The following is a 15,661-nucleotide window of genomic DNA, read 5'->3' on the forward strand; positions in this document are numbered from 1 at the left end:
CTGCTGCAACATGGTGTGTCTGACAAGTTGCGCCCTCCCTAATTATTCCCTTCCACTAGGACAAGCATGACACACTCTCAATATCCATATTAACAATTTTCATTTATTGTAATCTTTAAATAAGATTTAAATATAGAAATAGTATTTAAAAATTTTGAAGAATCATTGTCCACTTCTTTGACTTCAGTAATCCATATCCCTTCCTCTTGCCGACGGAGACACCTTGGCCGCTAAAATGTAATCGAAGAACTGCACATGACTTTCTTAATTGCAAAACGAGAAAAAAATAAGAAGAAAATCAAAGATGGTATACAGCAAGCGATTCAAACGTTAATTAAATTCCAATAAAACATACAAGCAACTGCTAAGTGGTAAGGAAGATAGATCTATATCAGAAAGCAGTAGGAAATACATTGGAGAAAGGCTAATAAGGAAGGATCATTATTTAGGGATCGAGGATTAGATCTAATCGCTATCGCTGTCGCTGCTGCTGCTGTCATGCCCATCGTGCTTCTTCTCCTTTTTGTCCTTTTTGTCCTTTTTCTTCTTCTTCTCCTCTCCTTCCTTGTGATGGTGCTCTCCGCCTTCTTCTCCATGGATCTTTTCCTTTATCTTCTCAACAATCCCTTCCTTGTGCTCTCCGCTGCTATGGCCGTGATCCTTTTTGTGCTTCTCTTCTTCCTTGTGCTTATCAGCCTCATGGTGTTTGTCTTTCTCTCCTTCCTTGTGGCCTCCAATGTGGAGTTTCTCCTCTATCTTGTGAATGATTCCTGCCATTTTTTGGTACTTGAATAAGAAATGGGTTAAGCAGAATTGTGATCGGGGTGAGGAAATTAATGAGAGAGAGTGAGGATTTTATAGGGGAAAAGGGACTGGTTGTCGGCACGTTAGCTCTTCTTGATTTTACATTTATAACCCTGTCACGCTTCGACGCGGTTTCGACGCGAAGATATTTTCTAAAAACCAACCGCGATGAAAAATTTGGAGGACGAGAATATATCGTAAGGCTAGTCTAAACGAAGCGATATAACCAAAGGTTTTGATTTTCGCTAAAAGTTTTAACTGAACGTTGAGAAAAAATTAGATAACTCAAAATGAGTTGAATAAAAGCAGATACTGTCGTAAATATTTTGATCAGATTCGAAATACGTAGATAAGGATTAATGGGGGTATGTAGAAGACAACTCGTCCAATTCAATGTCACTTTCAAGACATTTGCTGCAATTGGTCATAAAGTTTTCTTTTCCTATCCATAACTTTATTCTTCATGTTTGTTTACCCTAAAAATTAAGTAATAACTAAATTTGTAATGTGATTTTAAGGATACGTGATTTCATTTAATATTAATTGAGAAATGTAAAGATAAGCAACAGAAATTAACAATAATGTAAAGCAAATTAGTGTTTGGACAGAGCCCTCGAGTTGAAATACCCTCGAATTAGTAAAGCAAGAACAATTAAAAGGCAGTGAACCGATGAACAAGAAAACGTAAATTAAAGAGAGAATATTATATTGCTTTTGTCTGCGCGAATGTAAGTTCCTTATAAATAATGGGGACTCCCCTTTATATACTAGAGGAATCCTAGTTATGGCACAATTCTATTATGGAAGTAAATCCCATGATTGGTACGAATAACCGTTCTTGATTTGATCTGTTCCGAAATTTTCGCCGTGATCTCCGCCCGGTTACCGATATCTCGCCTTTTCGTCATTGCACTTCACTCGAAGTCGGTCATACTTAGTCTCGATCGTTGTTGGCCTCGATCTCGATGGGCACCTTAATTCTTGAACTTGACACCTCGTCTTCGTACTCTTGCCCAATCCATTACGAGGCCGACCCCCGAAGCGATTCCCTAGTCTCGATTAAATAGCAAAATCGGGCAAGCCCGAAATCAACCGCATATAGATAGTCCCCTCGTTTCTTGGAGTGTGATGAGAAGAAACAAACTGAGCCTTCGATTTTATACCTCAAACATTTATGATCTCACTCTTGTGACGTAAGCGACGGAAACGACAGAAGCGTCGCGTCGGTACGATTCCCAAGATCATTAATTAGCACCAGTTGATGGTCGGCCACTTAGTGCCCTTGAACCGTCATAAAAAATATTATAAATAGATCATCTTCATAATTTTATCAATCTTCTAATCTTCAAAGCACTTCTTCTCCCTTCAAGTTTTTCAATTCTTCACATATCGTTTGCCAACCTTCTCATCAAACAACAAGTTTTATCTTTTTCTTTCTCTGAACTCGTATAAAAATGGCGAAAACATCGAAAACCATTCCTCAAAAAGAAAAAGCCTATTCATCGCGGCCGGTCGCCGATAAAAAGCCGGTGGAGCCACGCATTGAAGAGTGTGTTCCTGGGTCATGTGATCTTACTTCTGGCTTTAAAGTTGAGAAACCATCGTCGGTACCTGGCCGATGTGAGCCAATGTCGAGATACATATGCTCAATAACTGATGGCAATCTTGAGCAGGTGAAAAAAGATTGTCGTTGGGAAAACAAGGAGGTGGTGATTCAGACCCCTGAAGAAGAGGAGAATAATGATGTTGACTACGAGTTGGTGGCTCGACAGAGGAGCGCGGAGGTCCCAAAGGCCGTCGAGCCGGTGGTGACCGAAGAGGTTCAACCTTGAACCGAGGGAATCTCGGAAGATGGCTTGAGCAAAGTCCCCGAGTCATCAGAGGCTGAGGATTTCTCCCGTCGTGACGGGCAACCGGTGGATGTACCTAAAGGGGCCAATTCTGAGTCCCTTTAAAATGAAGAGAACGCCCCAAGCGACTCGCTTGGGGCAATAGACATTAGCGATTCTCCCATCCCAGCATTTTTTTAGGGGGAAAATTTAAGAAATCCCAGGCCATCGGGACCCCCGATATGGGAACGACCCACGAAGGGGAAGACCTTTTCCGTGGCTGCTTTACGGGGGTCGAAGAGACTTCCGATCTGGGTGATGCATCGAGTATCTTCAATGAAGCCCATCGACTTCTGAGTCAGGTGAGCCTTAGCTTCCTTTGTTAATATTATCTTTGTCTTTATTTCTTCTTATCTGATTTCCTTTCTTTCTTCATAGGCTTTGACGCTCCATCGGGACTCGTTTTCTAAATTCGGGCAGAGCTGGACCGGTATGAGAGCGATCTCAAAAAGCTTATAGAGGAGAGAGATTCCCTAAAACTCCTTATTGAGCAAAAGGAACAGGAGTTCAAGGGCTTTAGAGTTGAATTGGTAATAGCTCATAAAGGGCAAACCGACTTGATTAAGCAGGTAAAGCAATTTTTTGGAAGCTCGTCTTATTTAATCTGAAGACAATGACTAACACTTCAATCTTGCAGGTTCATGAGAAGGCCGAAAATATCGAGCAACTTCGCGAGGAGGCCAAGATGAAGAAGGCAGAGACCTTGGGGTGGAAGAAAAATATGGACCGCCTTGCCTCGGAGAAAGACGCTACTCGGGCCCAGCTATCTTCGGCCGAACATCAACTCCAAAACATGAAGGCGGATAGTTTGGCCCGAGCTAAGAAAATTGAGGAGCTCGAGGTTCGGTTGGCCGTTGATTATACAAAGGCCACATCTGAGGCGGAAAGAGTAAAGGCCAAAGTAGAGGCCGTCGTGGCCGTCTATCGAGCTGACGTTGAAGCCGCTCACGCTCGGGCAAAGGAAATTTCCGATGCTTCTCAGGTTCGATCGTTCTGCATTGCTGAGCATGCCAAATGCCACTCTCGGAGAGAGACTCACGAAGAGATTCATGCTCATGGTATTGATCTTACTGCCGATATCGAGAACGTGAAAGTGCTAGAGGTCGAAGCCAAAGCTTTGATTTCTGATGATGATGGTTTTGGGAGCTCGAGTGGATCCGAGAGTGGTGGGGATGAAGATGAGGCTCCCGGGGAAGATATGCACTGAGAATTTTTCTTCTTTTTTGGATTTTTTGTGTAAGACCCTGGGTGGTCTTTGTAAATATTTTTGCATATATGAAAGATTGTTTTTCTTTCCGATTTGTCTCTGGTTTCTGTTTTGTGAATTGTGAAAACTCTGTTTTGCTTTACCTTATAATAATTTTGATATACTTTTATATCTTGTGAGGGTTTTGACTCGCTTCGTTGTCTTGCAAAAAATTTGTTTGAGAACCAGAAACTTTGGCGATTTGATCGAAATTGGACTAGTGTAGTCTCTATAATCGAGTGAGTATTTGCTCGAACTCGAAGTAAAAAATCCTTAGGTTTTAATTGAGTGAGGGTGGATTCTCGAACTCAAAAATACAATGGCCCTTGGGCTCTTGAATTGGGCCTATATGGCCTTAAAAGAGTGGCTTTTTTCCTTTTTTAGGCTTAAAAAGTTTAATTATGTAAAAATTTGTTATGCCTTAGCACGAGATAAATCTATAACCATTAGGATTCATTGTTATCGAAAAACTTTGTTATACCTTAGCATAAGTTTGTTCGAGAGTTCGAATAATTTGATACCTCTTAAGGTTTTTGTTGTTATCGAAACCCTATGTAAATTTCCCGAGGGTAGCCCTTTTTCAACCGGTTTTATGAAAATATTTGAAGGCCTATTTGATTACGGAATTCGGACGTCTCCGAACCATGTTAATTTGGTCGTAGTCTTTAACTTGAGATTTGCCCTTTGGGCTTGCTTATACTTCGAACTTGTTCAAAGTGTCAGTCCCCGAATGGGGTGGCCTGGCCTGTAAAATTGAGGATTGACTTTTTAAGGTCTTATGATTTCAAAGTTTAGTAATTCGAGCATGTCAATTTTCGGACGGCAGTCCCCGGGTAAGGGGTTAATTGCTCGAGCTTTAGTTACGATTGGCTCTTGAGCCGGTCTCCAATAGATCGTAAGCATGAAATTGTGAAGTAGAAATTTCACTTAGACATGGAACATTTGGTAGGGAAAAGGTAATTCTTTCAATAGATTGTTCATGCGTACATGTTTTTCCATTAGGGCTCGAGTAGTCTACACTGGCATGGTTCAATTGACCGTTTGGCCCTTTACAAAATTTACCTATCGAGACCCCGTTGACACAAAGTATTTTTCTTGAAAACATAACATCCGAGGGTGATGCCCCCCAGTATTTGAGGTTGATTATAAGGAAGCCTCGGATACTGTTGAATTGTCCCCAGGTAGAACAAATAATTGTTGCCTCGTTAAAAACCTTGCCGGAGAAATCCATTTGGGAAAAAACCGATCTAAGGAAAAAGGAGTGCAACACATGCTTTAAAACCTGAGGTCTTTGTGTTGAAGAACTTCTCGAAGTCTTCGACCGAACACCTGCAATAGTTAGTATCAAATATAAATGACATAGGAAAGAGTCATAACTTAGAAATAGTATTGTTTGAAGAGCGATATGTTTCAATTATTTGGTAATTGTTTGCCGTTCATCGTGCCAAGTTTGTAAGATCCCTTTCCGATGACTCCGAGGACCCGATATGGTCCTTCCCAATTTGGGCCGAGTTTTCCCTTGTTTGGATCTCGAGTGTTGATGGTGATATTTCATAGAATTAAGTCCCTTATTTTCAAGTGTCAGAGATTGGCTCTTCGATTGTAATATCTTTTGATTCGTTGTTTCTGGGCGGCCATTCAAACGAGGGCGGCTTCCCATTTTTTGTCCAACAATTTGAGGCTCGTGTTCATAGCCTCGTGATTTGATTCTTCTGTTATGTATCGAAACCTGACACTAGGTTCCCCGACCTCGATCAGGACCAGGGCTTCGATGCCATATACTAAGGAGAATGGTGTTGCCCCCGTACTAGATTTTGATGTTGTTCCATACGCCCAAAGGACTTCGGGCAAAATTTCAGTCGATTTCCCATCGTTCAACCTTTTCTTTAGGTTCTAAATGATGGCCTTGTTTGTTGTTTCGGCCTGTCCGTTCCAACTAGGATGATATGGCATCGACAAGATCCTTTCTATCTTGTGATCTTTGAGGAACTTTGTTATTTTGCTGCCGACAAATTGTTTCCCGTTGTCGCACACGATTTCGGCGGGTATACCGAATCGGCATATGATGTGATCCCAAATGAAGTCTATGACTTCTTTTTCTCTGACTTTCTCGAAGGCCTGTACTTCAACCCATTTAGAGAAATAGTCAGTCATAAATAAAATGAACTTAGCTTTATCTAGGGCCCATGGCAGAGGGCCGACGCTATCCATTCCCCATTTCATGAAAAGCCGTGGGGATAAGACTGAATGAAGCTGCTCCCCGGTGCATGTCTTTGGCATTTATCGCATTTTCGAACAAACTCCTTAGTATCTTTTTCCATATTGTCCCGATAATACCCTGCTCTGATGACTTTGTGAACCAGTGATTTGGCACCGAAATGGTTCCCGCAAGTACCCTAGTGAATTTCTCGTAGGACGTAGTTTGTGTCTCCCGGATCCAAGCATATTGCCAACAACCCATCGAACATCCTTTGGTACTGTGAGCACGTAATTTTTGCCCTATGTAAAATACTCCTACAAATTTAAGAATAGATTTTTTCCAATTGTTTGCAATTTTATAGGATTTTGTAGGATTTTTTGTTAATTGTTTGCATTTCTGTGCATGTTTACTTTTATTTAAATTATGAAAAAATAAATACCAAAAATACCATACATTGCATTGAGATTTTGTTTTCGTATTCTAGGATTAATTATTAAATTAGTTGCTTTATTAAAAATAAAAATCACAAAAATTGGCTTACTTTTATATTTTTTAGCTTTTAATTCTAGATCAGTAGTTCTTCTCTTTTAATTTAGGACCAATTAATTTTTATAAATTTTATAATTTGATAATTAGTTAATTTTACAACTTAGATTAATTTAGAAATTTAATTTAGATTTTTAATTAATTAAAGAAAGAAAGGAAAACAAAAAAAGAAAAAGAAAAAGGGAATTGAAAAGCTTGGTTTTAAAATCCAATTTGAGCCAATTGATGCTGAAGCCCAAGTTTTGCCCCAAATCCGCCCCAAACACATCCTTTACCTAAACCAAATCCGCCCGAGCCAAAAGCCCCTTACCCGGTCCAACCCCTCACTAAACTAAACGACCCCGTTTTGCCCATCCCTGATCACAACCGTTGGATCCTAGTGATCCAATGGTTCTGAACTAGTTATCCCAAACTCATATAACTGTCCGAAAACCCTTTACCCCCCATTCGAACCCTTTCTTATTCCTATCTCCTTCAACCAAACCCTAAGAGACTAGCCGCCCCTAAATTCCCCGCCGCCTCCGCCTCTAACCACCACCGAAAATCGCCTCACGGTAGTTCCGGTGCTCCAAACAGCCCCAAATCAACACCTCATAATCTCCTTCCCCTCCCCTTTCCAAATCCACAAACTTCTTCCCCAAAGTCCTCACCCAAATCCTCAAATCTTAGATCTAAAAATTAGACTCTAAACCTTAGTTCGTCTAAACTAACCCAAATTCACCATATACACTCCTTAGCCTCCCCTCTATACCAATCTACTAACCTTTCCCCCAAAAGACCCACCCAATTCCGTTAATTCCAAATCTGGAAATTCGAAACCCTAGCTTACTCATTTTGCCATATTTCCTTCTGGTTCCTCGAGTTTCAAGGTACGAGTTGAGCCCAAAATTTACATTAACTAATCGTTCCTAGCAAGAATGATTGCTTAATGTAATTTTGGACTCAGCTCGAAGCACAATCAGAGACTAGCCAGCCTTGTGCAAGTCCAGGGTCAGTTTCTTCCTTCTTGAATCTCATTAGGTATTACTTTCCCCTTATTTTTCTTGTCCTATTTCTTTTTTTTACTTATGGTTTGGTCCACACTGGTTGAAAACAAAAAAATGAAAAAAATATGTTGATTAGGTTTTTGTTTAGGCATCTCTATTTTCCTTTTTGTTTTTTGGTTAATTAATCAGTAACATGAATTAAATTTTAGGATCCTTAAATTGTTTTTCCTTTTCCTGCTTTTGTTTTCTTGTTCTTTTGTTTTTCGTTTTGTGTTTAGTTGCATGCTCTTGTTTTCTTGTTCTATTGTGATTATTGTTGTCAGTATTGATTCGAATGCCTCATGCTAATTCAGGCTTCATTGTTCATCTTTTTTAGATTCGATTTGATTGGTATAACATTTTATTGTAGAATTAGGTTTCTGTGTGTTTAAATCAGAAGTTCATTATGAAATTAGCTAATTTTAGGTTTTTAAGTGTCCAGAAATTTAAAGTTCAATCATTGTCAAGTTTTGTTGTTTGATTTATATTAGCATGTCCATTTGTGTTTAGCCTGATTTGAAAATCAGTAGCAACTTATAGGCAAAGGCGGATCCAGAATTTTAAGTTTATGGGTTCCTATCACAATTTTAAATTAATATACAATAATAACTGGGTTCACAAATAGATATTTAATAATTTTTTAAACAAAAATACAGGTCTACGCAAAAGTTACTGGGTTCCCTGGAACCCGTATATTACACCCTGGATCCACCCCTGCTTATAGGGACCTAATTGAACGAAAGAAAACTTAAGGGGGTCATAAAAGAGGGTAGATAATTCTGAAATTGGGTAAAATTCATGCGGGAATGTTCTAGAATAGGGGCAGCTGGCCCTATTTGGCCAGCACAAAATGCTGAAACTAATTAGAGGTTGACAGTTGTCCCATTTCTGTTAGAAAAGATGTTGTTTGAGGGAATAATTCTCATTCTGTTTCAGCAGCACATGGCACTCTTAAGGGCTATATATAGACCATTTCCTTCACACTAAAAATCATAGATCAGACCCTAGAAAATACACAAAAGGTTTCTGCATTACTTTGAGAAAAATTAGCTCGAATTATTTTTTGTAAGAACTTTGAAAAGCTTTCATGAGATCTCTGGTTTTCTGGGTTTAAAGATGGTTTAAAGGGGTTGAAGGCCGTTGATTGCTGCTTTGCACATACCTCTGCTCTTGCTGAAATCCTCACCCTATTTTTGCTTTATTCTTTGTCTTCAGGTACTTCTATGAACTTTCTGAAATGCAAACAAAGCTGTAAAGAATGCATTGTGTTCGAGCTAGTAATATGAAATCTCAATGTTCAAGGTGTTAAAGTTGTGGCTTCATATGTTTGCTGTTCATAGTTTGTGTCGTTTAACATACTGTTTTTTTTTTGCAATTTATATGATTTCACATGAATAGTCAACTTAGTTCAGTCCATTCCTTGTATTATTTTGGACAATTTTGAAGCAGTAGGCAACCATAATAGTTTGTATGGTCACTGCTAAGATCTGTTTGATTTTGAGAGCAATTTTGTAATTGTTTGATAGTTCTCAATTAAGTGTGAGCCATGTTGGTAAGCTTGGATCAATTCTAGTTTGTTTTGGTTTCTGAAAATCATAGTTAGTTGGAGTTTATTCCCTTGAACATCATGTTTGATTTAGGGCATTTGTTTTTAACTTATCGAGCTAATATCCATGCTTTGAATGTCATGTAGATAGTGTAGTTGATCCAGCATATTAATTTTCAAACTTGAATATCATTTTTGTGATTTGTATGTTCAGAGCATCTTGAATATCAAAGAAAAGCCTTGGCATGTTTAAAGTTTTTTGTTTAGTTTTGAATATGGGCTGGATTCTTGGCCTCATAAGTCGGCCCATTTATCAGGAGGCTTGGACGTGACCAGATTTGGTCTTTTTTTTGCTTTGGGCTCAATTTGGAGCCCAATAATCTTCAGCCTTAGGTTGTTTTCTTTTTCAAAATTTTATGTTAGTTTAATAAGAAAAGGATTTTCAATGTGGAATTGTTGGGCTGGACATCAACCCAAATAAATAGCCTTGATCATTTTTGGGCCTGTTGAGGTTTTCGAAGATCCATGCCTTTTGGGCTCAGCTTCGAGCCCAGGCAGCCTCAACACCACGCTTTTCTTGATCAAATGGGCCCGTTGTTGGTCCAATTCTCCCCAAATAAATTAAAGGCCCAAAACATGTACCTCAAACCCTTTTTTTACCACTAATAGCTATGTATTAAGTTCAAACCATTTGTAAATAAGAACATACTTAGGCCTAGTTAAGTATAATTCTTTAAAAATAGATTGGGGTGTGCCATCCATAATCAAATCACCTATGGCCCTCACATTAATACTATAACTTAGATATTTGAAAAATGAATATTCGTAGTTCGCTTTAGGCACGTTTAATGTATCGTCATGGTTGTGGACACGTTCACGTGACATAATTACGATTTTAAAAATAAAATCGGAGTATGCGTTCGCGCAACTTCGACCAAACTTTCTTAATAATAACAATGCGTTATTAATTATGGACACGTTCACGTGACATGATTTTTGGCGCACCAAACAAAGGGGGTACGCATGCGCGTGACCCGTTTCAAGATAATTTCCTAATTAAAAAGGCAAATGCACATAGGTTCTAAAATGAGTAATTAGATAATTTGATTAAGTCAAGTATGATCAAAGCGACCGTGCTAAAACCACAGAACCCGAGAATGCCTAACACCTTCTCCCAGGTTAATACAATTCCTTACCCGGATTTCTGTGTTCGCAGACCATAATTATGAGTCAACTTCCTCGTTTCGGGATTTTAAACCAGTGACTTGGGACACCATAAATTATCACAAGTAGCGACTCTGATTTTTAAATAATAAATCTCATTTTGATTGTCACTTAAATTGGAAAAACTCCCTTATACCCCTTCCGGTAGTAGAAACAGGAGGTGTGACACATCCTTTTGTACAATGTTCCATCTTCGGCATATGTGAATCGTGCAACTTTCGTTCGCAGAGTCCTCAATTCCTTAGGGTCCAGCGAAAGTTTTCCATTCCTTAGATAATCCACATATTTGTTCCTCCACCCAAGTTAGGCTTGTGGATTTTATTTCGGCGTGGCCTTCTTCGACTACCGACTTTGAAAGTTGTACGATAGTCCCCGAGCTAATTTCATTATCTTCGATTGATGGCCCCAAATTTGCAAAGGCATTGGCCTCACCGTTCTGCTCTCGAGGTACATGCTGTAGGGTCCATTCTTAGAACCGATGTAAGGTTACCTGCAATTTGTCCAAGTACCTCTGCATTCAATCTTCTCAACCTCGAAGGTTTTGTTGACTTGGTTAACCACGAGTTGGGAATCATACTTGGCCTCGATGACCTCTACTCCCAAACTTTTAGCAAGCTTGAGACCTGCAATAATGGCCTCATACACGGCCTCATTGTTAGTCAACTTAGGGGTTTTGATAGATTGTCTAATTATATTGACTGGGGGTGGCTTCAGAACGATGTCTAGCCCGGGACCCTTCACATTCGAAGCACCATTTGTGAAAAGGGTCCACACCCTCGAGGATGTACCTGATTTTAGCAATAGTTCCTTTTCGACCTTGGTACGAGTGCTGGTGTAATGTCGGCCATGAAGTCTACTAAGATTTGAGACTTGATGGTTGTTCGGGGTTGATACTCATTATTTTACCTACTAATTTTCATGACTCATTTGGCTAGTAGGACTGAGAGTTTGGGCTTGTGCAAAATGTTTCGAAGGGGATAAGTGGTTACAATACAAATTGGGTGACATTGAAAATACGGTTTTAATTTCCTAGATGCGCTTATTAGAGCAAGCGCTAATTTTTCTAAGTGTGGGTACTGGGTCTCTGCTTCAACTAAATTTAAGCTATTGTAGTAAATAAGAAATTGTGTACCATGCTCTTCTCAAACTAGAACACCAATTATCGTGACCTCCGAAACTGCCAAATATAAGTAGAGTTGTTCGTCTGCTTTCGCAGTATGATGCAATGGTGGACTCGAAAGATACCGCTTTAATTCTTCCAATTCCTATTGGCATTTTGGGGTTCAAATGAAATTGTTCTTCTTTTTTAGCAGTGAGAAGAACATATGACTTTGATCCGAAGACCTCGAGATGAATCGGCCTACAGCAGTTATCTGTCCTGTTTACCTTTGTACGTGCTACACCCTATATTTTCGTACGTTAGATTATTCGTAAGTTAATTGATGTAAGCTCAGAAATGAGATCAACTTTGAAAGTATGTAAGGTAAGTTAATCATTTTACAATGGAGGTTACAAATATTTAAGATCATGAATACCAAGTACTAAGAGGGTTTTAAGGCTTCGAACCTAAATGAATTGAAGAAAATAAATTTCGTCAAAAGTCGACAAGTTGGGAATGTTATAACATGTACTTTTGGGGTGAGACTATAGTGCTTAACCTTATAAGGAGATTATATTATGAGTTATTGTAGTTGTCTTATAGTCATGTATCATGTTTTGAAGTCAAGCGAGTTGTGAAACAAAAGTTGGAAAAGGTCATCACAAGTTACATTCATAAATATGATAAAAATTAGGTCAAATGTAACTGAGCATTTATCCCAATGTACTTGGAATTACGGGATGATCTACCTACAAAATTGAAGATCTACGAGTCTAGTTTACAATGAATTAAACCGTTCATTGATAAAATATTGGAGTAGAGAGATATTCATATTTTTACGAGACTGCGCAGACAGTAGGTGACAAGTAGGTGCATCACCTACTTGCCAAAAGGAGAGACCTCAATTAAAAGCTCCAAAGTCGGACAAGAGGGTACTTTTAAGGGATATTAAACTCATTTATTTCACCTATCTTTCAGACCAAGAAAACCAAATTGAACCCCTGCAACTCCTCCCCAAAAATCCCACACAAACCCTAGGTTATTTCGGGTGTTTCGATGTGATTCTAGTGCTGAAAACACCGGACAGCTTATTAGTTTCTCTTTCTCCTTCTTGTAGCTGTGTTAGGGGACTAATTTTCGATGAAGAAGAGTTAGTGTTTGTGGGTTCTACTCAGTCCAAGGTAAATATATGTTTCTCCTTCCATTATCTATTCTTGTACGAGTTAAAACTCGATCATAAAGACTAGACCTAGCAAGTTTCGAAATATTAGTATGTTGTTTGTTGTTGCATCACTGTTTGCTGTTTGTAGACTTATTTTAAGTTGAATTCCTTCCTTGTTTATTGGATAAGAGTCTTAATTATGTACTATTTGGTGTGGTGCTCAATTTGAAAGAAAAGACAATGCGAAACGTGTTTTAGTAAACTGAATAATCAATTTTGAGTTGCTGAACTTGTGGGACTGTTTTGTGGGCTTTCGTGTTGCTGTTGGGTTGTCACTTTTGCTACTATTTATATGAAGTTTGGGAGGGGAAAGGTTGTAGAGAAACACCACATAATAACAGGGTGGTTTGCTGGTCGTTCGTCATAACATGTTGGATTGTTTGACACTATTATGATTGTTGTTTTGTGTATGAAGTGATCGGGGTATGTTGGGTTGTTTTGTGGTATTTTGTTATGGATATAAGGTTGGAAAATGATGTATATATGTTTCGATTATTGTGCTCTTGTTGTTGGCGGTGTTATGTCGAATTGGGAGGAAGTAGAGATTATAGGGGAGATGCTGCCCATTTTATTATAAAATAAGCTTATCGTTCGTTGTGCGATAGTTGTACCTTCCATAACTTGATGATAGTATTGTTATCATTGTTGTAGATTAAAGTGCAATGAGACGACTTTAATGTGGTTATTGGACAGATTGTGATAAGGTATGTTAAGGCTAAACCTTTCTTTCATTTGGCATGATCCAGTAGCTACATGTGTTTGACAATGAGACATAAAGAGAATCTCATACTCCCGAATTTATATACACTATCCCAGTCTCATAAGTTACAATATTCTCCCTTATCGAAACTTTATATTTAGTTTAGTTTTGTCTTATGTCATCCAAGAGAGTAGAGAGTCTATATATATACAGTATTACAGTATTTTCACCACCAACGAGCTATAATCGGTGGGCAGGACCTTTTTGGGCAGTACTACAGTATTTTAACCACTATCGAGCTATAATCGGTGGGCAGGCCCCTATTGGGTAACCTCAGATAAGATGGTAAGTTATATACCGAGCCTACTATGGCCGAGAGCCTATGAGAGAGCCCAGCATGGCCGAGATACAGAGCCTAGTATGGCCGAGCGCCTATGAGTAAGCCTACTATGGCAGAGCAGTTATATATATACCGAGCCTTATAGGGCCGGACAACTATTTTACTTACTATATTGAGAGAGTTGAGTCAGTATCAGAAAGTAAGCATATCTTCAGATTATCTTTGACACTCAGTTACTTTCAGTTATTATATTATCAGTTCAGTTTCAGCTTTCAGTTATTCTGTTGCCTTACATACTCGGTACATTATTTTGTACTGACGTCCCTTTTGCTTAGGACGCTGGATTTCATGCCTGCAGGTCCTCATTGACAGTTGGACAGACCCTCCCAGCAGACAGAGTCAAACATCAGCTTGGTTGGTAAGTTCCACTTCCTCGGAGTTACCAGGTCTAGACCTTGGAGTCCATTTTATATATACAAATTTGATGGGTAGGTCGAGGCCCTGTCCCAACCATGGTACAGTTCAGTTATCGCTAGAGGCTTGTAGACGAGTCCTATATAGTTTGTATATCAGTAGATGTTATATATATATGAGCTTTTGGGTATGTTTACCCCACAGATGAGAGAGATGTTATTTTCAGACGATTCAGAATATGGCATCATCGACCTAAGTTAAGGGTTACCCCTCTAGAGTTTATAGTTATAGAGTGGTACGCTCAGGCCAAGTATGGCACCAAGTGTCGGCCATGCCTCGTCAGATTCGGGGAGTCTACAAGCCATGTCTAGTAGAGCCTTGTTTATAGATGTGTTGTGCACCACATTATATAAATAGGAAGCTACAAGGCATTTAGGAGTTTGTTACCCTTCTTTCAAATCCAAATCGTGCGATAGAGCTGAGTTATAAGAGTTAGAGCCAAGACTTATGTTTGCTAATGATATAGAGATGCTTTCAATTAGAAAAAATTACGACTAGCTAGAGGGATAATATAGAAACAAGTAAGGGCACTGATAGAAGAGAGTTCTTGATGACGTGGCCCTGTTTGAGGCCCTATCAGATCATACATACCAAATGTGCAAATTTCCAGCTTAAGTTCCTAAGATGGGAATATGAAATACACCCCCTGAATAGCATGGGAGCATCATAAGGTAAAAGTTTAAGTTTCAACATGTAATTGAAGCAAGGTGAAGGAGGGAACGAGATGCCCAGTTAGTGGAGTTTATCAATATTTACAATTTAGGTAGAGAAATACAAGTACTCTGAATCAACTTTCAAACGTAATAGAGGTATGTACAATTGGCCATACCCATCTCAGTTATGCCCTATGGGAGCTAACATATATAGTTTAAGATGAGGATGGAATATCAGGATCCAACTTGGGTTAGAGTAACCCAAAATGGTAGATTAAGCCAGGGGAGCTAAAAGTGAAACAATGTTTTGTTGAGGTTTTCAGAATAATGTGATAGACAAAAATATTAGCAGGAGAATAAAAAGAGAGTAAATGAAGCATTATGAGTAAGGTATGATAAATGAGTGATAACAGTAAATCAGAATATGACAAGATGACAGAGTATATAGTCAAATGAAGGAAAATACAAGAGATGACAAGCATTGAGACAATAAAAGAGTATATGCCACAAAGTTGTATCCTTATTTTAAGAAATGATTTGTGACTCCAACATGATTACTAGAAGGCTAAGTTAGACCTTCTGAGTAATAGAAGTTATTATAGGCTAGTAAACAAGATAAAACTGAACATGAGTTAGGGACCGAAGGATTTGATAATAGTCAGCATCGTGATAATTTTCAGAGATTGCATTCCG

The 15,661-nt window shown here is 38.9% G+C and overlaps 1 protein-coding gene across 1 annotated transcript; it reads right to left on the bottom strand.

Moving 5' to 3' along the window:
* Positions 1–310: 310 nt before the first annotated feature.
* On the bottom strand, positions 311–1,066 carry LOC104238721 (dehydrin HIRD11). Its single transcript, XM_009793182.2, has one exon. The coding sequence runs from the start codon at positions 775–777 to the stop codon at positions 466–468; it is 312 nt and encodes a 103-aa protein (XP_009791484.1). The 5' UTR covers positions 778–1,066; the 3' UTR covers positions 311–465.
* Between the last annotated feature and the right edge of the window lie 14,595 nt (positions 1,067–15,661).

Source organism: Nicotiana sylvestris, chromosome 9 (assembly GCF_000393655.2).
Source record: "Nicotiana sylvestris chromosome 9, ASM39365v2, whole genome shotgun sequence".
Taxonomy (NCBI): Eukaryota; Viridiplantae; Streptophyta; class Magnoliopsida; order Solanales; family Solanaceae; genus Nicotiana; species Nicotiana sylvestris.